Raw genomic sequence first — 24,169 nt, 5'->3', positions numbered from 1 at the left:
TCGTTATATACTGTAGTTTATCAGTAGTAGAACCATGCCAAGAGCCTGAGTCGTCTCTACATTGTTCCCGTCCATAGTCAAATTAAAGTATTAAGGTTCAGATCCGCCAGCCTCCTTCCCCACTTTGAAACATGAGGTCTAGGGCTGTATCTACATGCACATACCTACATTGAGGCTAACTTGTAAACTAATACACCATTTGTGCCTTCCATAAAATTCAACAAATATAAGCCTTCTAGCTGCAGTCCTAGACTGACAACAATCTCGTCAAATCCGTGCCCCTCCCAGCTTAACGACATCTCCAACTTTGGATGGGTATCTCTCTCAATAGACCTACGGTATCTGATTGAATGTGAGGCTTCTAGTCGTAAAAAAAAAAGACAAGAAAGTACCTTTTGACTATGCTAACCGCGGAACAATACCGGAAATACCAGATCCACGACAAGGCTCCTCCCCCATGATGCCCCAGACGGACTGTACCAGGAAATATTCCTTCGAATCTACCTTATTGGCGACATTGTCCCCTAGAAAATCAGATGTCGCACGCAGGAGCAAAGGCCGTGTTATGGTGCGCCAAATAGAACTCATAGCCGTGCATTCCGCGTCCTCAGAAACATTCGATTCGGACCCCCGACAAGTATACAACTAGTCAATGAATATATCTTCGGAATCTCTACTTTCTCTGAGATTATGATGATGATTGCCCGTCCGATGCCATCTTGTCAACACTCACGCCAGTCCACCATCTGAGCTTTCAGGAAGACAAAAAGAGAGACTCTTCGGTGCGAGCGAGGCAACAAAAACATAGAGGTTGAACATCTCAATACTGAAGCCTAAGCGTGTCTTCCATCCAGCTTGCTTATCAATTACTGCTGCTTGAGTAGCACAGGTAGATGAGTTCAGCCGGAACAGGTGGGTGGTCCGGCATGAAGAGGACGATGAAGAGTATAGCAACAAGCCTGAAGCTGTCGCATTTAAGTGACATACTGATATGTTGGACGTTAGCCGACAAGAAATGCTTGATATCTAGATAGAATTGGAACCATACGAAACCTCAGTGACCAAGGAGGACTATAACGTGAGCCTCTTATGGCTATAGCCGGAATAGTAAATGGTGGGAAATATACAATACGAAGAAGCTCTAGAACTTTTATGTCCATTTCATCATAACTGAAAACGCCGCGCCTAGAAAGATGCGACTTCGTAACCGGAGAGATCGGGTCTCGCAGACCCATCTCTCATCTTCAACAGTCTAGACTCATCACCCCCGAATATTCTCTATCGTCGAACGGTAATGACATCGTCACCTCATCAACCATCACCACATGTTATACCAATCATATTGATAGTAAATCGGTCTCAATACCACAGCACCAGGTGTTGAAGACCGTGTTTGAACGTCAAAACAGAGCGAGTCCGGAAGCCGTTGATGGGACCAGGCCACAGTCCGTGAGCTCCGGAGAGAACATGTAAGCCTCGCGAGTAAAAAAAAAAGAGGAAGCCGGAAAAAGGAAAAAAAGGGACGAAGGCGGTAGAGGGTTGGTGAACAAGAAGCGAAAGACCCAAAAGTAATAATGTCAGGGAAGGGTGAGATAGAAAGGGAAGGGAACGTGAGACGAGACATCCACGTTCACTTGGAGAGGAGTGTTCCTCTCGCAATTGGTCACATTATGCATCAGCGTTTTTTGCTGTGGGAAACATCTCATGCGCGGGTCTCCTCGGTGCGGTCCTGGCGGGGGCGGCCGCCTTGGTTGTTGCCCTTGCCGCCACGCTGATTGCGCTGGTCGCCGGTAGCGGGGCCCTCGCCGCCGCCGCCGAGAGTAAGCTGGGCGGTCGCTAGCCGAGTGGAAAGCTCCATCTGTGTGCGCACGGTGTTGGCGAGGTAAGAAACGACCAGGACGTCCTGGATGTGGTTGTTGCTGTGGAAAGTTAGTGGCAAGAAACACCAGGGAATATAATGTAGATTTAACATACAAGTCACGCTCAATGTCGGCAGGCTCGACCTTGGGAGCGAGAGCGAGAGCGTTAAGCAGGAACTGGCCCATGGCAGTGGAAGCGGGGGTCTCCTCGTCTATCACGGACTCAACGTAGCGCGAGACGCGGTCAACCATAGACAGGACCTCCTCAATGGCGCGCTCCAGAGATTCAATGTCGGAAGTGACGGAAGTGGAACGGTCCTCGGCATCCTTAGCGTTGGCGATAGACTCAAGACCGCTCTTGTCGGCGTCGCCGTATCGGAGCTCGTAGGGAACTGGGATGAAAGCAGCGCTGTCGGCAGCACGCTCAGCGGTGACACCAACGGGGGCGGAAATGTAGGCGCGAGTCTCGAGATCCTTTCCAGCCTCAGTGGAGACAGTCAGGTGGACGGCGGGGTGAGGCCAGGTACCATCACCCTGGCCGCTGTAGAAGTTCTGGATCAAAGCGGAGAAAGTGTTGAGCTCGGAAGCAGTGGCGTACCAGCCAACCAAGACTTCGCGTGGGTTGGCCTTCAGGTGCAAAGCCAGCATCTGCTTGTGGTATTCCATATCGACTTCGACTTGGTCCTCAGCCTCGGAGTGGCCGACAGCGAAGGCGGATCGGACCTCGACCTCACTTCCATCCTCAGATCGTGTTCCGAGCAGTGTACCGATAACTCGCTCCTGGTCGGCATTGCGGCGAAGAGAGTGGTCGAGAACTGAAAAGATTGCCTTGGGAGGAATGAGCTTTACCCCTCAGATCATATAGCACACACATATCGCAACATACCTGGGGTTGGATGACCACGTTCAGAGGGGCAGTGGTAGGAGCGGTCCCCACACTAACGGGGCCGAGGGGGCGAGCGAGATGAAGGAAAGAATCTTCGGCCATGATTGATTTTGGGGGGATGGAATATCTTGCAAGTTTCAAGATCCAAACTTCCTTCGTTTCTCGGAGGTTCAATTTTTCCTTGGTGGAGTGAGCCGCTCTGATTGTTCCGATTCTGTTGTGTGTGGGAAATTTCGCGCTAAGATAAGATAAGCCCCCAAAATTCTCATTTCGGCCAGAACAGCTTGGAATTGCCCACTCTTTTCCAGTTATTCGCAACATGCCTGCTCCTCGTGGTGGTTCTTTTAGAGGAGCTCGAGGCCGTGGTGGCCGTGGTGGCCGCGGCCGAGGTCGTGGTCGCGGCGGTCGCGGTGGTCGTGGTGGTCGCAATTCCTTTGCGACTTCGCGATTGAACGAGTCTGAGTAAGTTCTCACAGTCTGGAGTCTAATGACTGTGTCTAATTATCACTAGATCGGACGATTCTTCTGGCGGAGAAGATGATGCTAGCGAGCAATCCCAAGAGGAATTGGTTGATGAGACCGTTATGGACGAGGGTTCCAGCAGCGACGAAGAAGACGAGAATACTGAACGCCCATACAATGAACTCCTTCAGCTACTTCAACCCAATGAGTCCAGCGGACCAGCTCGGAAGAAGCGCAAGATTGCCACCGACGCAAACGCAAATGCTGAGATTCAAATAGCAGAAACCGCAGAGGAACCAGAGGAACCAGAGCAGGGCGATGATGATTTGCAAGCCCAAGCGCCGTCCGACGATGAAGAGGAGGAGGTAGACGAGGACGAGGACCCAACTGCTGCTTTTGAGAAGCACTTCGATCTCCGCGAGAGTGCAGATTTGATCAAGCAGATTGAGCCTATCCAATCGAACAAATGGGCATCCGTCAAGAAAGAGGTGGATGGGCTACGACTGGTACATACTGTTCCCGAAACGGGAGAAAACAGTCCATCAATCCTTCCGCCAATGAAGAGCACGACCAACATCAAGGTATGCGGAATAAACATGAGTTGTATTTTGAGTATACTAACATGCAATCGCGCAGCTTAAACAAAAACTGAAGGCTCGTGCGGCCGAGCTCCTGCCTAAAATCACCGGTCAAGCCCAGATCATCGCGCCATATGTGTTTAACTACCAAGACGTTCTCTACGGTGCCCGTACTGCTTCTAATGCGAATGAGATGCGCGAGATTATTGCTTTGCACACTGTCAATCACCTGCTGAAGACCCGAGACCAAGTCCTAAAAAACAACGCCCGTTTGTCCAAGGACCCGGACACCGATATCGAGTGCCGTGACCAAGGATTTACCAGACCTAAGGTGCTTTACATTCTGCCTACTCGACAAGCATGTGTTAAGGTTCTCGATGCGATCACTCGGATCTATCAGCCCGAGCAGCAAGAGAACAAAAAACGTTTCACTGACTCGTTCTCGGCGCCGAATGATGAGTCCTGGGAGCATAAGACCGAGGATTTCCGGGAACTTTTCGGCGGCAATGACGACGACATGTTCCGACTGGGTCTCAAGTTCACGCGCAAGACAGTCAAATATTTCGCGCAATTCTACAGCTCCGACATCATTCTGGCCAGTCCACTGGGTCTGCGTACGATCATGGACCAGTCTGACGTCAAGAAGCGCGATCATGATTTCCTCTCCTCGATTGAGCTGGTAGTGGTTGACCACGCTGATGCCATGCTCATGCAGAACTGGGACCACGTCGACTACATCTTCCAGCACCTGAACTTGCAACCGAAACAAGCGCACGGCTGCGACTTTGGCCGTGTCCGTAATTGGTACTTGGACAACCAAGCCCGCTATGTCCGACAAACTGTAGTGGTCTCATCCTTCATCACGCCTGAGATCAACGCCCTCTTCTCATCCCATATGCAAAACGTCTCGGGTCGCCTCAAAGCAACCCCCATATATGCCGGTGCCATAACCGAGCTCCCACTCGCAGTCCCCGTCAAGCAAACCTTCACCCGCATCGACAGCACGTCGCCCATTAAAGACCCCGACGCGCGCTTTAAGCACTTCACAACAACTATACTGTCCACTCTGGTGAAGAACATCACGCACGGCCGTGGCAAGGGCGGCGCCGGCACCCTCATCTTCATCCCCTCCTACCTCGACTTCGTCCGTGTGCGTAACCACTTCGCCACCTCCACGCAAACAACCAATGTCTCCTTTGGCGCTATCTCCGAATACACTGAGCCGAAGGAGGCTAACCGTGCCCGCAGTCATTTCGTGTCCGGCCGCCACTCTGTGCTGCTGTATACCGAGCGCGCGCACCACTTCCGCCGTTACCAGATCCGCGGTGTTAAGCGTGTGGTCATGTACGGGCTCCCAGATAACGCGCTGTTCTATGGCGAGATCGTTGGGTTCTTGGGTCTTGATCCTGCGGCTTTGATCGAGGCTGCCGAGGCTGGTGTGCGTGCGCTGTTCTCGAAGTGGGATGCGCTGAAGTTGGAGCGTGTTGTTGGTACCTCGAGGACTGGAAATATGTTGCGGGAGAAGGGGGGTGATACGTTTACTTTTGTATAAATATAGCCGTGTATGCTTTTCAAGGTCGATGTTATTGTGATCGTATGAACTATGCCTTCATACCACTTCATCTGCACTGTTCTTTGTTTATCATCTAGATACATACCCCGTAGGTGCCTCACACTTCGCCGTCGGACATAATACTGGCGGTATAGTCATTTTACTTACGGCATACTTTAACTAACTATTTTAGGTATGTTAAATCTGTAACTACCCTGACCGCAACTCTTGTTAGCGTGTGTAAATTACTCTAAACAATTAAGAATGACTTATAACAGGTTCTCTTTCTGATTCTTGATGAAGATCTGTGAGCAGCAACTGATCATTTGTCTTAACGAACATGACCATATGTACTATTTCTTTGGTAGGTGTTTGAGGCAAGTGGATACAGTAACCGAAATAACCAGATCTAGAGAATGCATGATATAAAGGTTGAACAGAACTGTAAATCTGCTGTGGACTGTAAAGTATTACGTAACCTGGTATCACGTGCCTAAGCCCAAAGTAATACATAGGCGGTATAATTATGCCGAAAATTGAGGTTATATTGAACTATAAGGATGTCATTTCGCCCTTCGGGGCATATGGTCAAATGAAAATATACAGAGAAGATTAGCATGGCCCCTGCACTAAGGATGACACGCTCAATCAAAGAGAAGCTACCTATTTTTTTTTTCTTTTACATGTCCTTTTTGAGGTTATACAGGTGTGGGTCTTTTTGATACATAGCATAACTGGCCCTACGCTATTTGGAAGTCACGGGATACAACAGCCAGTGATGTCGGGTGTTCAAACCCCACATTGCGCGAAAAGCGGATCTTGAATAATCGACCAACCACGGTCGAGTATCTTCCACCTCCATACATAAGCTGGAGCAAGATAACTATCCTGTCCTTCGGGACATATAGTGAGATGGAAACATACAAGTACGGCCTCTGTACTAAGGACGCATCTTACTCAAAGAGAAGCACACTTTCTGTCCTTCGACAGTCTGTATGGAGGACTTGGATCTACCGTCTTAGATGTTCCGCTTCGGGATTGGTGGGTCGGGTTCGGACCGACTTTGCACGATTTTCTCTCATCTTCTCTCATGATTGGCTCGACCCTGAGTGCCGTGAAGAAGCTCTCCACTATGAAGCCTACGTGATATCGAATACAACGCTGTACATACGTGTACCATTCGATTTATTCGGCCTGCCACGCAACGAAAGAAAAAGAAACTATAACATATCTTCGGTGCAAATTTGTCTGAGTCTGTAATGATATATTAGAATCAGGGAGTAATGTGTACTACGAAGCTCAGATTGTATCTCTACCCTAGGCTGCTCGCAGAATACTATGTAACCGTATCCGGGTGGTCCCGATCATGAAGCCAACCCTGAGGTTCCACTCAAGTGCAAGAGGATATATTGCACAGACCATGTGATTTCAACTCTGAGAGATCACGGGCCCTGTGGCTTTCTATGACATGGATATGTATGTTGTATAGTCTAGCTCGCTAGATCTACGACTTGAGCCGATCGCATAAACCCTTAAATACAAAGCTCATCTCTGGGTAGCTCGATTCCCAACCTTGGAACCTTGGAAGCTTGAAGCGGCGATTAGTAAGCAATATCACGCAAATCGAAACTTGAATGAGAAATGAAATGAAATGAAACACAGAAAGGAAAGGAAAGCGGATAAATATCCGTTAGGTGCATATTTATATGTAGCTAGTAGATCGTGCATGAGGTAGGTCGTGTGCCGCTTGTGCTTCTTGTACAGTCCGGAGTACATGGTAGTACACAACCAGGGACAAGGCAACTAAATCTGCAAACCAGTTCGAGTCAAGTCGATTCAAAGATCATGGAAGTCACGAAAAGTCGAAAGAAAAAGCAAGAAGAAAGTAAAAAGAGAAGCGGTCAGTGGTCAACGGGGGCTCCACTCGGCCGTCATGCGCATTTCGAGCTGAAATCTCTTTTAACCAGATCGGCAGTCCAGCGCAGATATAAGAATCCTTTCCTTTCGCCTGAATATATTGTTTATCTGCATATCTCTTCTCGAGGAGAACACTGTACACTCAGACTCTATAGAAGAATAATCCGATCCGATTTCAGAGAGAGGAAAAGTCATCTTAGATACCTCCATCTATCCCCCACAATCCCCGCACCAATCGCCTCTCCAATAACGACGCCAAGATCTCACATCCCAGCATGGCTTCAAAACGTGATTCGGCCTCAGGCGCCGACCAATACGAGGATCATCCGGACGCACCGCTGCCGATCCGGGTGGAGCAGTCGAGATCGAACCCGAGATCCAAGAGATCATCTTCACAAACTCAAGGCGAGGATGAACATGACTACAACTGTGAAAGTGGTAGCGAAGCCGACCCCCGACCAGCACTGGCTCAATCAGAACCCCGTCCTATCGAGGACGATGAATATGACGACGCTGCCGCTATTGCTGCAGCTGCGCGACCCCGCCGTGCATGGAAAGTATGGTGGCTACGCAATAAGGGTATGGGACTTGTCCTACTGTCGCAGGCCTTCGCTGCCTCTATGAATGTCATGACGCAGATCTTGGAAATCCATAGCTCTATGCATCCTTTCCAGGTAAGAGACAGAAAAAGGGAAGATATGTTTGATATCACATAATTTCGACATATCCGTATTCCTATACCTCCATTATTACAAACCAAACTAACACCCCCAGATCCTCTTCGCCCGCATGTCCATAACAGCAATTGCAAGCTACCTATACATGTACATCGCCTCAACACCCTCCCCACTAGGCACACGTCCCGTCCGCGGTCTCCTCCTCCTCCGCGCCCTCTTCGGCTTCACCGGCGTTTACTGTCTCTACTACTCCGTGCAATACCTCCCCCTCTCCGAAGCAACAGTGATAACCTTCCTCTCACCAATCATCTCCTGCTACGCCTGCTCGCTCCTCATTCCCGGCGAGACCTTTTCCCGAAAACAGCTATGCGCCGGCCTAATCTCTCTCGGCGGCGTCGTGCTCATCGCCCGCCCCTTCGGCAAGCACGACCCAAGCGTCTCATTTGCAACCCCAACCGCAGCCGCCGCATGGGCATTAGGCCTGTCCACTTCGGCAGTCGAAAAACCACCCTCCGAAACAGACTCCTACCACCACATCCTGGCGACAATCGTCGCCTTGATCGGCGTGATCGGCGCTTCGGGTGCTTACAGTACTATCCGTATTATCGGCCGTCGTGCGCACCCCCTCGTGTCCGTGACGTACTTCTCGTCCGTGACGACGATTATTTCTTTGATTGCGATGGCGGTCGTGCCTTCTGTGCCGTTCCGAGTGCCTATTACGGCCGTTGAATGGACACTGCTGACCGGGCTCGGTATCTGCGGGTTCTTGTTGCAGTTCCTGTTGACGGCGGGTTTGTCGTACGTCCCGCCTGCGTCGGTCTCGGATGGGAAGCCTGTCGCGCAGGGAGCGCGTGCTACGTCGATGGTTTATATGCAGATGTTCTTTGCGGTATTCTATGATAAGGTTGTTTGGGGGAGTACGCTCACTCCCATTAGTTGGATCGGGTCTGGGATTATCTTGGCTTGTGCGATTTATGTGGTGTTTGCGCATGAGAGTCCTGCCCAAAACGGAAGTGATAGTGGAGTGGAGGAGTATCGTGATGCGGAGGGATACAAGGATGCCACTGAGGATGAGAGTTTCAAGGACGCCGATGATGAGGAGAGAGCGCAGGGGTCAGAACAGGAGAATTGAGTTTTGCGCTTGCATCCTAAGCCTTTGTATATATAAGTTATGGGGTTAGGGTTAGGGTGTAGACGCTTTGACCTCTATCCTTTGCTGGAATTAGATTGGCTAGGAGCCCCCTTTGCCATTGCATTGTCTATATACTTCTGTATGCTACGATGTAAGTCTAGGAATGAAAAGGGTACAATCCTATGAAAGATGGAAATATGTGCTCTATGGTTAGAAAGATAGAATTGTAGGAGTGCCAAGCGCACGGGCGACAACAATGACGACGTACTTCAGGCCCCTTACACTTGGCAGCACCAAAAGCAGGGAAAGCAGAAAGTTGAAGCGGCCGGACTCTATATAAACACGCTAAACCCGAAAAGATACGCTAGACCGCAGTTGGTAATTCGCCGTGATCATGCAAATCCCTAACTACACGTACATGACTGAAAAGAATGACGAACCTTGGAATCTTCAATAGATATAGCACTTTATAATATGCACTTTTGCATTATATCTGTGTTATGCCCTCTCCACGGGATAAATCCCAAATCCAACTGTCTCGACGTCATTAGGTTACAACCAAGACCTCAATATATAAGTCTAGTCCAGTACTAGTTAGTCTATACCAATTGTGGATTTCTCCATAAAAGCCCACTTGCCCCATAATTTCCCCGTATTTCTTACTCTTCACTTCTATACATCCCAATGCGCCACTTCGACGCCTGGGTCCTTCGTGATCCCTATTCTATTTGGCATTATTATCCAACTGGCCATCGGTGGCGCGACACCGTCCGCGATTTAATCCAATCACGTGCAATCTGCTCTCCAGAGAGCAATCTCCACCCACCTATAGACTGGAATCCAGAATCAGCATCAAGCCAATTCCAATTCGAACCTCAAGATTCTCCCCTTCTCTGCCTTCCACCTGAACTCCGCCAAATAATATGGTCCTATGTCCTCACCAACTCCCCAACTCCAAACACCCAAACCCCTCAAACCATCCACTTAGTCCAACTAAAAGGCAAAATCCGCCATGTGCGCTGTCCAACCCCAGCCCAAAGCCCTCATCAAAAGCCCCATAACTCCCAACTTCCGTCAAACCCCTCCCTAACCCAAAACCGCCACTGCTGCCCCACAACCCCAGCCCGGTGGCGCATCTACGACGGCCGCGTGCCAGGCCACAGCGACAGACTCCTCTACCCACACACTCACTCCCTTCTCCCTTCAACCCTAAGCAATAGCAACAGTGCCCTGCTCCGCGTCTGTCGGGCCATCTATTTCGAAGCAGAGCCAATCCTGTATAAAGCCTCGCATTTCGACGTCGACGATCTATACACCTTCATTGCATTCGCAGCGTCGCTGTCGCCTGTTGCCCGGAATGCCATTTCAAGACTGACGGTCCAGTGGATGCCGATCTGGGTGCCGATGGCGGGGTTGGATCATAAAGGGTCGATCTATGCGCATACGCATAGTGATGAGTTGTGGGTGCGGTTTTGGGATGTTGTCGCCTCGTTGGAGGGATTGCGGGAGTTGGGGTTGAGTTTGGATCTGGGGAGGTTTACTAGTGTCTTGGGGAGTACTGGGGAGGCGGTTGTGTCGGGTCAGAGGATTCCGTTTGGGATTGGGGAGGAGTGGGTGAAGCCGATTCTTGGGGTTAGAGGATTGGATGTGTTTGATTTGGCTGTTACGGCTAGATGCGATATTCTTGCTAAGGGGGTTGTTGAGGGGGAGTTGGTTAGGGACGTCGGCCTTTTGAGGGAGGGTTTGAGGGAGATATTATGCGAGCCGAGGGAGAGGGTCGGGTTTGGGAGGATGTTGGAGGCGATGGATATGGAAGAAAGGAAGAGGAGGGGGATTAGGTTGGCTATTACTGCTGCTTGAGGTTTCTTCTCCTCATACAATATAAGAATCATCATATATATCTCATTTGAGATCAAAGGGCAACTACCTTCAAATATGTTACCGCAGGACTGGGCTACGTACTGGGCCAATGACTGTAGCGGTCAGTCCTTAAACGCATGAATATCTTCCAACCCCGTTTCATGCAAACAACCCGATCTCCTTCCGAAATAGGGGGATTAGCCGATACATCCATGGCTAGCTACAGGGGTTTGCATATTTTAAAATTTGCATAGTTTGCATACATCTACCCATTCCCCCTTCTCACGTCCCAGTACATTCGAAAAGCCAAGACACGAAGAAGAGGGAATAATTAACCCTTCCATAATGTTTTCAGTAATCTCGACTCTATTCAGAACCATATGTTATCCGCTTAATCTTGTATTCGGTTCCGTCTACAGGGCTTTGTGTGGCTGGATTCCATCAGCGAGCACTGCATTGAAACCAGAGCCTGTAAGTCTCGGCCATCTTTAGTCTACTGTGTATAATTACTAATTAATATAGGAGGATACGACACCGGCTGGAAATGATATATCCGATTCCCCCGCCTCCCACATCGAAATTCGGATAATCCATCAGTATCTTCCGGGGGTTTCAGAGATCATTGGTTGGGGTGGTGGAAGCTACATCGGCCTTGTTGATGACACGACTGTCTTGAAATACCCACATGTTCCTGGGGACCGGCAAAGCCTTGAAGTAGAGGCTCAACTTCTTCAGCGTCCTTCCCCTCCATGGCTCCCTCTGATTTCACCTCATATCGCCAAAGCGACGGTTTTCATTATCAACACTTGGGGCTAGTACGGCTGCTTCGAAACAGATACCAAATAACAAACCCCAAAACTGACTAGCTCCATTCACCCACGCCCAATGAATGAGATCTGCACTTGGCCATAGCACCTAAAACCAAAACTGAATAGCTCTTCTCAGAAGAAGACCTAAAACCAAAACTGACTAGCTCGAGCATGCAGGGTTATCACAGAGGGCCCAAACTCAACCACATAATCCTTGTACACAATGAAAACATGCTCATTTTTGATAACAGAGATGCCCCCTATGTACATGACGATAGTGGCTAGGTCGGCTCGTGCAATATATGACAACTTACTGCTAGAATAAGAGAACAATTCTGACAAGGTAGTACATTAATATTATCTAATAATTGTCTCATCTCATTTCCACGAAATCTTTTGTCCTACAACCATAGGGAACCTAAGATGCCACTGTTAGTAATGAGAGTTTGAATCAAACTACTATAATTTCTATACGACTTTGGTATAACCTGAGTCTATGCTGCAAGCGTGCCTGATACGAGATGATGTTTGATTAAATTGCTATAATTATGTTAGACTTTGATGTGTCCATATTATACGAGTAAAGCAGCGTGGCTTTAAAGTAATAATGGCACAATAGTATAATTCGAATTTCCATACTAGTTATTCTGCACAGTAGCTTCTCTCATAAAGACGTACCTGCGATAAAATGGCAATTCTATATTAAAATGTCTACAGGGAACATGGAACTGGTCATGGACATGATATGTGACAAATGTGATGAAGAAACCGAAACCATAGACTGTGGGCAAGTAGCAATAATACAAACATGTTGCGCAAATCTTCTTCCACTCTTCACAAACACCCACCCCGAATCCTGTACAGTGTTGTCGTTATACTCGAAGTAGATGTAAATCTGGGTTCCAGCCAACAACCCTTTGTCTGTCTGCTCTATTGGTGCCCCTCACCAAGCTAGGATTTGAACCTTCCTCTCATGACCCTACAAGCTTTGTCCCGCAAGGAACGCACCCAAAGTAATTGAGGAAGGGTGGAGTAGAGAAAGTGGACTCGTATAGCCAGGAACTGGTTATACCTCGTGGCCACATCCTACCGAAACGTTAGTGGTACGACCGTAAAGCAGCCTGGCGGAAAGGACTTACAGAAGGGATTCTCGTATAAGACCATGGGGAGTAGGGTAGTAGTCAACATATCAGAGGATTCGTCACATAAGTGGGGACATTGACCGTCAAATTTCTCGTGATTGCTTTATTTCTCGTTGTTGTAGATGCCTATAACGATCATACACAGAAGAAAAACAAAGTCATCATGGTCGTCTAGGTGTCCCGCTCTTCGAGGATAGCGGACATGTCTATGCCACCAGTGTCGGCCGGTAATCTGGGTGATTACACAGTTCTCAGCGTTGGTATAAGAGGAATTTGTGAGGCGTGAAGAGATGACTGCAAATTATGCTCGATGTTTCAACTCCGATGTCCCTTCGTCTTGACATATGTTTTGCTGAAGCTCCTGCAAAGCCACTCATAGCTTCGATAATCATGCAAATCGCGATGAGGTAGGAGATGCGATCACTGCTTTTAGATATAGGCGCATCAAGGGTTGTATGCGTTGTAAAGATGTATATAGTATAATAATGGTGAGTGACTGTCTAATAGTTTCTTAATGGAGATAGGTGATTCTAGAAAATTCTCGGTTGTGGGGAGAAAGAAGAAACTGTCTACAGGTTTGTGGAAGACTATATAGCAGGAGCAAACAATGGATGTCAGGTGACCTTTCAACATATAGATATAGCTAGTAAAAGAACCCAGGCAAGGCGATATTTCGATTGGGATGGATTGAAAACAGAAAGACTTAATGTGGCAAAAATGATCTATTCAAACATCATAACTTCGCAAACACTTGTTATACATTGCCTTAATGGCTACATTCATCGCATTCATAAATCGCTCAACATCCAGGTAAATATCTTCAGAGTGCCAGTCGCCCTTGTGGGCTGAAATAGTCATGACCCCGTAGGGAAGCAACATTGCGAAAGCCCTTGTGATTTAGGCCAGGTGGTAGGATTTCAACCATGGCCGATCCTGAAGGCAGGAAGATGCCATGTGTGAGACCAGCTCCATGGACACCTGCCAGTATATCTGATTCTTGAATGATCTTTAATTGATCTTTGTATAGAATTGCGGCAAAATCAATTGATTGCACGTTCACCAGAGGGAATTCCTACTGGAGCCGCTCTAGATATTGCTCTTGATTGGCGAGTTTTCGCCCGGACACTCTGTTTATGAATGTCAAAGTGATTTTCTGACTCTGTCGCGGCTCGGTGTCATCGAACCTCAGTAATTGACAGGGCATTTTAACACTAATTTCGGGATCTGCAGAATTCCCGAAGTCTACGGAGTACATATAGACGACTTGGCAGTCTAAGAACAAGTAGTCTGAGTGGACCGAATACTCTAGAGCTTCTCCAAGGTGGAGCATGGCCCCTCTGATCCATTGTTACTGCCGCATTTTTGTCTTGAAAAGGGCTACCCACACGCTATGTTTCGCTAGTGGCACGCATCCACTAGCCGCTTTAGGTGTGTCGAGGAACTGTCGAGATTTCCTTGTACGTGCTCTCTGAGATAGTATCCAGGGCATTTATCATATGGCATGCAACATATCAAAATCCGTACTTCGTCTATACATCTACCAAACAAACCAGATGGATGACAGGTTTCCTTTTCTTTTCAAGTCTGGCAATCCATATGCAGGGTCCAGGTAAACGGATAACTTATCCGACCTATAGGTGGCAATGCCCCAGAAGAGACGATACGTAGATTAGGGCTAGCAGGCTCACGGATATAGTCGTACAGGACATACATTCTATACTGACACAACATCTATCAGATCTAGTAACCTGCAAAGTTTCAATTGGCCACGCAATTGGAAACTGAAACATCAAACAAAGCTATCTCAATCTATGTGCAGTTCATATCCGGACACGATCAAGGCGAGGTGATGTACCATACCCGATCAGCTGTCCATCAATTCCAGCTTTTATAAACAAACTAGAACAAACAGGTGATAAGGAATGGCCTTGAAGGATATACCAACATCAAAGATCATGGTCAGAGCATGATCAGAGGAAAGGAGTCACCAATCATCACCACCAAATCAAGGCCATATACAAAGACATCAAACAAGAAAAAGTTCATTGGGAGAGTATTAAGGGGAAGGAGGAGCGTTGAAACCACCGAACCACAACCAAAGCAAAAATCAAGACAAGTAAGAAAACAAATCAGAAAAGAACTGCATCGAACCTGAACAAGCCAAGGCCGGCATACAGTCTATTCACGAAGAAGAAAAAAAAAGACACCAAGCGCCCGACATAGGAGAAACCGCCAGTTACGGGACAATTTGTAAAGGTATAGGACACGAACCGAATGCAAGATGAAAAGATGGATACATATGCAAAAGAGTAGGAGGAAAGTGTGGTGGGGCAGGGGAAAGGGGGGAATTGCGGCTATAGGGACTGGAATGGCAGGTATATAATTACCACCCAATGTGTAGCTTCTCGGGACATACGGCATCAAAGGCACCAAGCCAAGTCATCTACTGAGCAGAGACGTGACCGGCACGGCCACGCACCTCCTCGTCATAGCCATTGTTATGCTCGGACTCGAGTTCTTCGTCAGTGGGACTGTGCATCCCACTAGGGGGTTCCTGGAGAGATTGACGACTGCGGGCCATCTGTATGAGGAACATTAGTACAAGTCAAACTAGATAAAGCTGAGCTGCATATCCAGCGATTGTGGGATGTAACCTACCCAAGCACGCACGCCTCCGATCAATCCGAGACTGTACCCGGTAGCGAAATCCTCATTGCGGCGTGAGCCCATGGGGCTATCTGCGCGGTTGTGTTCCGCACCCACACGCGACAGGTGCGACTTGCTGCCGCCTGTCGGGCTGGTGAGGGGTCCACGCATTCCCCAGTCCATGCTGTTGCGGGCGCTGGGCGCGGGGCTGTTAGGACGGCTGTTCTGCCAGATCTGGCGCAATTCACGGCCGAGCTCCTGGCCAGTCATGGTCCAGTTGTTGCGGATGTTATCACGCAACTCGACGACATGGCGCTTGATCTCGAGCTCGTTCTTCTTCAACCAGGATACGTTCAATTCTTGGCGAGAGGCGCCACGCTTGAATTGACGGGAGATGTATTGGTCGTAGTCGCGGACAACCCTGTAGGTAATAATGTCAGCTGTAGTCCGTTGGATTTGATGTGGGAGGTGAAACATACCGTGTGATGATACCGGTGGTACTGACACCCTCTGTACGCTGGGTCACCAGGAACTTGCCCTGTTCCTTGATCGGACCGTAGATGTCATCACCCTCAGCGGCCTCGTAGGGCAGGTCGTCATGGGCAACGTAGTCGATCTGGTGCTCGGACAGGAACTCCGGCGTCACAACCCACGGACAGCAGGGGATGACCTCGTCGACCCACTTGCAGTGACGGATAGTCTCCGCGCGCTCGGCGCCGCTGAGCACCGTCAGACCCTTGCGCAGGTGCGTCTCCTCATCGCCAGTCACACCGACAATCAGATAAGTATCGGGGAAAGCCTTCTTAGCCTGCTCGAGTTGTCTCATGTGGCTGTAAAGTGATAGTCAGCAACTATTACCCAATTGAGCAAGCCCACAGCCCGAAGAAATTGGGGGCTGAAACCAAAACCTGATCCGCTCGTGTGATCACTTACCCAAGATGGAACAAATCGAAGACACCGTCCGCATAAACGCGTACTGAGCGACCCGTTGGTGGTGGGTTAGTATGATAACCCACGGGATCCTGCAGGCGTCCAAAGACCGGGGGCGCCATCTGCTCCTCTGTAACAGGCTCATCATCTTCGGGCAAATCGATATGTAAACCGGGGCGCGACCGAGGCCCATCTTCCTTCTCATTGCTGGCGGTAGTCGCAGATGGCTCGCCGGGGTCTTCCTTGTTGACGGCCGGCTTGACCCCGTTCACCTCGGTGTGGCTTGCAGCACCGGCGGCGGCAGCCTTGCGGGCCCGCTTAGAAGGGTGGCGGGTACCATTGGCGTTGTGGGGGTTGGCATTGGCGGGCCCTGTTGAGTCCTTGCCCCCTTCTTCGTTAGACGCGTCGCGTGACGACGACTGGAGGTCAGCTGTGACGTTCTTGGAAACGGGCGCGGGAAGGTGGGAGGCGCTGCGCTTGCGCTTGCCGGCGGGAGAAGTAGAAGGCGACATGATGATTTGGCCCTGAAGAATGAATGAGAGATGTCTTCCGAGGGAAATGAATGAAAGGATGGCGAACCGAGAGAATTAGGGAGAGAATTGATGTAGAACCCTGAATGACGGCAACCCGGTTTTAGGGGACACTGGTAATTTTCTGTTTGGGGAAAGAGTGGGGGCCGAACTCCACTGTCATAAGCCACGGTCTCAGGATGTAGAGTGTACGGGGTTGAATTTTACAATACCGAGAATTGCAAATACGGCCGGGAGATTGCAAATAAAGGCTTGGCAGGACTGGGTTACACCGACCACGTGTGGGTTACAGGGGTTATCGTGGACATCGTGGACGTCATACATCGCCTTACCGTTGAATGTACTCTTTTTTACGGAGTACTGTGTGCTTCATTGCTACCAGACTCAAATACGCAATTGGTAAGACTTGATGGTAGGAGTTTCCCATCCTGGCTTGGCCTACGTCAATATACATGACTCGCCGTTGCCAGAATAGAACAATGAAACATCTACCAAGGTACAAAGAAAATGCGCAATGCATCAGATATACGCCAAAGGGTATGTAAATGATCGTTGTCATTGTCCATTGCTCCTGACAAAATCTCAATCAATACCCAGCTCTACCAGCTTGCGCCCCTAGTACTCATTCTCGTATAGGTAAATCAATGACCGTAGGTAGGGAATAGACCGGGAATTAGGAGGGGGAAGAAAAATACCCCGGAAAAAAAGCGGATAGGAATTGTAGGTAAATGGCTCGTCAATAGCGGGCATTTTCTGCGGTAACTCGTTGTGGTGATGGCATAAAGTAAGAAACGTATTCATGAGGCCCATTTAGCTCCCGGCGAAGGGCTCTCTCTTTCAACATCGACCTCCATGGAAATTCAAAGCTCTTGTCTTTCATCTCATTCAATTCCGTCTGTGTCTCTTTGCCGCATGTCCCGTCTCTGACAATTATCCATTTCAAGTCGAAGGAGTTAAAAAAAGGGTGTAACAGGCTCGGGACTGGAGCCCGACGATAACTAATTGCAAAACAAAGAAAAGGGGAGGAAAACAAGGCATAGATCGTGGAATCAAGGGGAAGGGTCGTTGACTGTGGGCAGGGAAAATAAAACCAGGTTGAAACCAAAACAGGGAGAACCAATCGATGGACGGTTCATAAGTTCATAGCCTACGATGCGGACTTCTCTTTCTCGGCGTCAGTGGAAGCCGGGGATTCGGATATTTGAGCAGAGGTCCCGCTGACATTCTCCTGTTTCCCCTGGGGACCAGGAGTGGCCTGGCGGTCGTTCCGGGTGCTTGATTCGTGCTGCACCTGGTTGGTACGGTCCTGGTCTTCCTCGGTCTGGTCAAAAAGTTCGCCATCGTTCTGGTCCGAAGAGAGCTCAGTGCCATCTCCCAAGAGGATGATGCGGCCCGAACGGACACCTAATCCACGCGAACGCTCCATCTCCAGGTCATATTCATCCGGGTTATCCTCAAACTGGTTCCGGATTCCGGGGCCGCGGAACTCGGCTGCACGAACTGCCCGTCAGCACGAAGAAGTGGGGATGCTTTCGGGTTCCTCGGGAGACTTGCCGTACTCGGGCGGAGCACAAGGACCATCCCCGTTCGCAACCCGCTCTGCAATCTGGTTATACCACTCCTCCTTGGTCTTTCCTTGTAGGAGTCCGATCACGATCATGGTCATGTTGTCGCAGCCAACACCACCGGTCTCACTGTTGGAGGCAAGGCAGTTGTCCATCATGTTTTCAGAGATATGGGCAAGGGGCTGCTTAGCAGCAATGCCTCTGCGGACAAACTCAACCACAGCCTGAGAAGACTGGCAGTCCCAGATACCTGTAGATTGTTTAGCAATGATAATAGCGAGAGGGAGTAATAGAAAGCATACCATCACAGGCAATCACCAGGAACTCATCATCATTCGTCAGCTCATGAACGGTCACATCGGGGTATGCAGTGACAATCTGTTGTTCGGGAGAGAGCTCAGGGCTCTTCTTGAATTCAAAGTCACCGATAGCACGGGACAGGGCAAGGTTGCCATTGACACGACCGAAGTCGACGAAGCCGCCAGCAGCGGTGATACGAGCCTTCTCGCCTGTTTGAATTATTTGTCAGACCCTCATAATGTTTCATGTAGCGGCTTGTATGATTCCATGCACTTACCCTCGTTCTGAGGCTTGTGGTCGAATGAGAGTGGCTTTGCACGTCCCTTGACACCCAAGACGGATCGTGAATCACCAGCGTTGGCCTTTGACCGGTCAGTTTACCCCTTTAATCGGATATAGGGGCTTTTTTTTTCAAGGTCATAACATACCACCCAGATCTTCTTCTGTGAGATAATGGCCGTGGAAGCAGTGCAGCCAGACACTTCCTCCTCATAACGGGGGTCTGGGTTCAAGTCAGCGATCCAGCACGAAGTACCTCGGCAACGACAACATCGCACAAACCTTCTAAAATAGCCCTATCAGTCGCAAGGAAACCATCCTTCATGGCTTGCTCAATATCGCCCTTGGCGAAAGCATCCTGTCGAGAGACGATCTTGTGCAGGTTCTCGCCGGTGAATAATGCGACCTTGTCTCCACCGTGGCCATCGTACACACCAAAGAAGGCGAGACGGTGTTCCGGATCGGTCGGTTTTTCGTTGGTGCCGGTATACTTTGCCTGGAGGTCGAGAATTGTAGCGTGGGCGTCCTCCATGCTGATTCGCCAGCCCTGCATGGCCGACACACCATACACACAGGAGTCATCCCCGCCTTCGGACGAGGTCTGTAACAAGCGAAAAATAACAAGTTAGTTACACTCGATGCTTTTCCACAACATATGCAAGGCTGCCTGGTAGGATTGCGATGCCAGTTCGTTGCTGCTCGAACCACCCCCCACTACTCAGCTGAACTACCCAAGACCCCGCATGGCAACCCGAGGAAGATTCCTCCGAGCGACAGCACGGACTATTTGTTCAACGGAAAGAACTGAGAGGGACTCGGTCCATAACCCCCTGGTTCAGAGGTATAACAGAAGCCAAGAAAGGGGAGTGTTTCGACGCCATAAGAAAGGACATTGGAGGGTCACAATGGGCCAGTGTGGGGTGTGAATCAAAAAAGCGAAATATCGACTCACCTTTTCGACCACCGGCTCCGATAGGGTTTGACCCATATTGGCAAAGATTGAATAATTCGGGGAAGGTGGGGGATTCGAGGTTTCCGGATCGAAGTGTGGAAAATGCTAGGAGATGTGCTGTAGGGAAAGGGTCAGATGAGGGCGCAGGGCTTTCAGCGCGCGTCTGGGTCCCGCGATAAGTGGGGAACGACGGATGACGATAGGATTTCTTGCCTTGGGATGTTTTTGGAAAAGAACAGGGATTTTTCGCAGATGAGGATTAGAAAGACAAGTTTCAAGGAAGCTAGGAGAGAGAAGTCCGAGTCCAGACAAGACCCTCGCAGAGATTTCCTGGTATTGCGTTTACCGCTTTTGTTACGCCGTGCCTCTATAGAGTCACGTGAGGTGGTGTCTGGCCTGTTCTCTGGGAATGTTGGAGGAAGTTTAGGAGTTCAGAGATATTTGTTATAAAGAAGTCATACATAAGACTACGTAGGATCTAACATATTGTATTCTGTATCTCATTGAGCCTGAAGAGAATCTCCATGTACGATAAATAGGGGCCATGGAGTCACCGTACAGTCACGCCATATTCGAAAATTTCAAAATCTACACTATTCTTATAGTTCTTATATGTAGGGATTAATATTCCTCTTTGGTGCTCTTATCCCGCTCATAAGCCATGCTACTACTTGTGTATCGCATCGCACAGTATTATTCCATGTTAGAAAGCCAAGCGGTGTATCCTAAAAGCCCCAGTGGCCCACTACGATAACGATCAAACAATGAAGCAGAGATATTACTATTGGCTCTAGAACTAGATTAACTAGCATAGAGACTTCACTAAAATACCAAAATACCAACGAATCAACCATAGAAAAGCCAATGGATATCATGCTCGCAATGCCGGATAACGCCAGAAACGATAATAGAAAGAAAAGAAAGACAAATAGAGAGATAGAGAGACATCAAACAAGGAAAATATAGGCGAAGAAGTCAGAGATCAAACAAATGCCAGCTCTCCACTGCTGGCTACAGGAAGACCCCGATTATCAGCACTCTTCGGCGGCCGCGGGGGCTCAAGAGGCGACGACAGCCACCACGGATGATCAGGGTCCTTGCTAGGGCTGACCTTGCGGGACAGATGTTCGTCCAAATCCGAGATCATAGACGAGCTGGGCGGCATAGCATTTTCATCATTCACTTTCTGAGGCTGAGAGGTGCCCTGGCCCTCCAATTTCCGAGCACTGCCCAGACTATTCTCGCTCCAGAACCGCGGCAGCGGGGAGATAGCACCGCGGTAGTCTTGTGCGAGACTCAACTGGCTCTGGCCATATACGCTTCCCTCAGCAAGGGGAAACAGACCGGGCTGGTTCTGAAATTGGGAGTTCTGATATTGAGAGAAGCGGCTGTTGTTGTTGCTGTCGTCACCGTAGTCAGAGGCGGACATCGCAGTCGATAAGGGACGTTCTTGGATGGATTGGCGGAATTCGTCGCTGAAGGTTGACACGGAGACGGTGTCGGCACGACTCCGCATGCTGCGGTTTCGGTCGAGTGCGCGCATGCCCGAGGAAGTGCGCCGGCTTATTTGCGCGGAGAAGAGAGGGTTGGAGGAGTTGCGGTGCTTGGCTCGGCTGTGGACAAAGGCTTCGAGGGAGTCGGCTTCGGAAAGGATGGAGTCGTCGGGCTCAACAGTGCGTAGGGTCATACGCTTGTAGTTGTCGTGGAGGCTGGATGCCATGCTGTGGCGCATGCGTCCTGCTGCTGGCGGACGCGAGAAAATCGGCGCCATATTTGTTAGGCTAGTCTCATCGCTCAGCATTGATGCTCGTGCGTTTTGCCACGATGCGTGCACCACGCCGTGTCCAGGAGGTCCGAAGCCGCCGGCACCATGGCCGGCTCCGCTGAATCGTACAGGTAGTCCAGAGGCAATGGAGGAAATACCGCTTGAGCGCTTTGAGTATCTCTTGGACTTGGATGATTGGAGAGATTCTCGCTTCACGGCTCGCGCTTGGATCGGCTTCAATGGCTCTCGTCGGGACCGGTTGGTGGTTCTACGACGCACAGGGCTGTTGGTGTATGAGAGGCGATTGTTTTGCTTCCTGGAAGGTGAGACAGTTTGGACTGGGTTGTCCTCTTGGGTGATGGGGTCTCGTAGTGGGACAAAGCCCCCGCGAATGGGAGAGTTGCGAGTGGGAGAGTTGCGAGCAGGAGAGCGAGGGGGAACAACGGGCTCAGGGATAGTAAAGTTAACTGGGTGCTCCCGTTTATCAAATGATGACACGTTCCACGCGGGCCCAAGTTCGAGCTTGGGAATCGACGATGGGGAGATAGGACTCATCCAATCTTCGGAATTGTCATCACGAGAAGGTCTTTCCGCCATGGATGGCTGACAATTAGGAACATCTGGCCTAACAGGTCGTGGCGGAGGAATCTTGCTGTCGGACGGACCTTCTTCGACCGTGGCTGAGCTCTTGCGACTACGCCAGCAGCAGAAGAGAATCAGCAGACTCAGAATCACCACGAATGGAACCACAACTGAGATGGCTATGATGCCAGCCTTCTTGTGGTTGGGGCTGTTAGAATTGGTAAACGGATCTGTGGGATTCGAGTGTGTGTCCGAGGCTCTCAGCACATCGAGAATGAAGTCCATTGTGTCTTTGGTCGATCCTTGATATGCAGTAAGAGGGATGGTATACTTCTTAGGATCCATGTCATCCGGAACGTGTCCGTAAAGAGTCTTGTTGTCCGAGAAGTAAGTAAGCCATGTGAGATCGTTGTCCAAATCGACCTCCAATTGTACAGAGTCATCAGTGACAATAGACTGGTTGAACACAAACTTGAACTCCTGGCCAATCGCGGCCTCGCAGCCATCGACAGTATCGAGGAACAGCTTGAGGAATTCTAGGCGAACCATCAACTGCGCTTGATCCTGAAAAGAGTCTGTAACGGCAATAGTAATATTCTGGTTCACAGCATTATTCGGTGGCGTCCCGCTCAGCGATATATTGTCCTTATCCAGTTTCAACCAATTCGGCAGTTCAGCATCGACTTTTGCCAGCTTTTTGATAGAAGTTGGCGAACCATCCATAGAGAGAAGACTAGTGAAATTAGGACTGTTGAACTCCTCTCCCCTCGTAAGGTTAAAAGTCTGGACAGTCTCGTTGAATGTCAGAATATGGGGACCGATCGATAGTTCAAAAGTCATCTTGGCCGCACTGTATCCAGTTACATCTGATGCGATCAGCTGGAAGGTAAACGTTTGAGGCCCCGCGCCTGGAAAAGCAGGGCTATTTCCAACAAATTTCAGGGCTGCCGGGTCAAAGTTGACCCAGGAAGGTAGCGGGGCGTTGTTTGGCGATGTCCCGTAGTAGATCGTGGAGGGATGCGTGTTGTTGAAGGTATCCGGATCGAACTCAATCGAGAATGGAATACCGGGGTGAATGAACAGCGTGGCAGGGTATGAGACCGGTCCCAACTTCTGCAGCTGAGGTACAAGCGGTTTGTTCACCGTCGGTCCCTGGTCTGCTGTCACGATTAGAGTAACGTCCATGCTGTCTTTTTCCGATCCATTCGATGCCACAAGCTTGAAAGTGATCGCGCCACTGTCGCCTGAGTGCGGTGTACCGGATAGGGTGAGACTGGTGCTGTCCACTTCAAGCCATGATGGTGCGTTTAATAGAGAGTATTTAGTGTCCGCGTCACTGTTGGAGAAAGTACTTTGGGCGAATTCAAATCGGAAAGGCTGTGAAACTCGGGCAACAGGTGGCAATTGCGCGTTGATAGGATAATTGGCAGACAGTGATGCTGCACTGGCGACGGACAGGAAAGCCAGCACGATGGTGAGAAAGAACGCCATGGTCGATTGAGAGAACGCGAGCACACTGGAACTGTATATAGCTGGAAATTACACAGCTAGCTCGCCAATCACCAATGATGCTCCCAGTCTCACGGCGAAAGATAGTGAAAGTAGTCAAGATTGAAAGAAAGAGATTCAGGACGAAGATGAATGAGTATCACGCATGATCTTCCAGAAAAGGATCGCGGTCCCTCTCGCACCAAAGGGACCAGGGAGACATTCAAGGCGTGCCCTTTGAAAAAAGCCATACCTGGA

The 24,169-nt window shown here is 49.6% G+C and overlaps 7 protein-coding genes across 7 annotated transcripts; 3 read left to right on the top strand and 4 right to left on the bottom strand.

Annotated features, from left to right (window-relative positions):
* Window positions 1–1,702: 1,702 nt before the first annotated feature.
* On the bottom strand, window positions 1,703–2,847 carry LCP9604111_4679 (eukaryotic translation initiation factor 3 subunit F; the record flags this gene model as incomplete). The annotated part of the gene is made up of 3 exons (XM_039072404.1): window positions 1,703–1,919; window positions 1,975–2,687; window positions 2,746–2,847. 3 exons carry the CDS (start codon window positions 2,845–2,847, stop codon window positions 1,703–1,705), a joined length of 1,032 nt encoding a protein of 343 aa, XP_038929169.1.
* A 217-nt stretch (window positions 2,848–3,064) lies between these two features.
* On the top strand, window positions 3,065–5,337 carry LCP9604111_4678 (UTP25 family protein; the record flags this gene model as incomplete). The annotated part of the gene is made up of 3 exons (XM_039072403.1): window positions 3,065–3,207; window positions 3,257–3,788; window positions 3,844–5,337. 3 exons carry the CDS (start codon window positions 3,065–3,067, stop codon window positions 5,335–5,337), a joined length of 2,169 nt encoding a protein of 722 aa, XP_038929168.1.
* Window positions 5,338–7,529: 2,192 nt separating this feature from the next.
* Window positions 7,530–9,063, top strand: LCP9604111_4677 (DMT family transporter; the record flags this gene model as incomplete). The annotated part of the gene is made up of 2 exons (XM_039072402.1): window positions 7,530–7,928; window positions 8,029–9,063. The coding sequence occupies 2 exons, from the start codon at window positions 7,530–7,532 to the stop codon at window positions 9,061–9,063; spliced, it is 1,434 nt and encodes a 477-aa protein (XP_038929167.1).
* Window positions 9,064–11,268: 2,205 nt separating this feature from the next.
* On the top strand, window positions 11,269–11,739 carry LCP9604111_4676 (uncharacterized protein; the record flags this gene model as incomplete). The annotated part of the gene is made up of 2 exons (XM_039072401.1): window positions 11,269–11,394; window positions 11,446–11,739. 2 exons carry the CDS (start codon window positions 11,269–11,271, stop codon window positions 11,737–11,739), a joined length of 420 nt encoding a protein of 139 aa, XP_038929166.1.
* Window positions 11,740–15,317: 3,578 nt separating this feature from the next.
* Window positions 15,318–16,962, bottom strand: LCP9604111_4675 (choline-phosphate cytidylyltransferase; the record flags this gene model as incomplete). The annotated part of the gene is made up of 4 exons (XM_039072400.1): window positions 15,318–15,455; window positions 15,533–15,941; window positions 16,000–16,350; window positions 16,454–16,962. The coding sequence occupies 4 exons, from the start codon at window positions 16,960–16,962 to the stop codon at window positions 15,318–15,320; spliced, it is 1,407 nt and encodes a 468-aa protein (XP_038929165.1).
* A 1,165-nt stretch (window positions 16,963–18,127) lies between these two features.
* Window positions 18,128–19,656, bottom strand: LCP9604111_4674 (PP2C family serine/threonine-protein phosphatase; the record flags this gene model as incomplete). Its single annotated transcript, XM_039072399.1, has 6 exons — window positions 18,128–18,471; window positions 18,535–18,795; window positions 18,848–19,054; window positions 19,123–19,207; window positions 19,274–19,347; window positions 19,407–19,656. 6 exons carry the CDS (start codon window positions 19,654–19,656, stop codon window positions 18,128–18,130), a joined length of 1,221 nt encoding a protein of 406 aa, XP_038929164.1.
* A 1,402-nt stretch (window positions 19,657–21,058) lies between these two features.
* LCP9604111_4673 (putative transmembrane glycoprotein) lies at window positions 21,059–23,914 on the bottom strand (the record flags this gene model as incomplete). Its single annotated transcript, XM_039072398.1, has 1 exon — window positions 21,059–23,914. The coding sequence occupies one exon, from the start codon at window positions 23,912–23,914 to the stop codon at window positions 21,059–21,061; it is 2,856 nt and encodes a 951-aa protein (XP_038929163.1).
* Between the last annotated feature and the right edge of the window lie 255 nt (window positions 23,915–24,169).

This window comes from Penicillium roqueforti (assembly GCF_015533775.1).
Source record: "Penicillium roqueforti strain LCP96 04111 chromosome Unknown scaffold_10, whole genome shotgun sequence".
Classification (NCBI taxonomy): domain Eukaryota; kingdom Fungi; phylum Ascomycota; class Eurotiomycetes; order Eurotiales; family Aspergillaceae; genus Penicillium; species Penicillium roqueforti.
The sequence above is the reverse complement of the archived record's forward strand: the minus strand, read 5'-3'. Positions and strand labels throughout refer to the sequence as shown.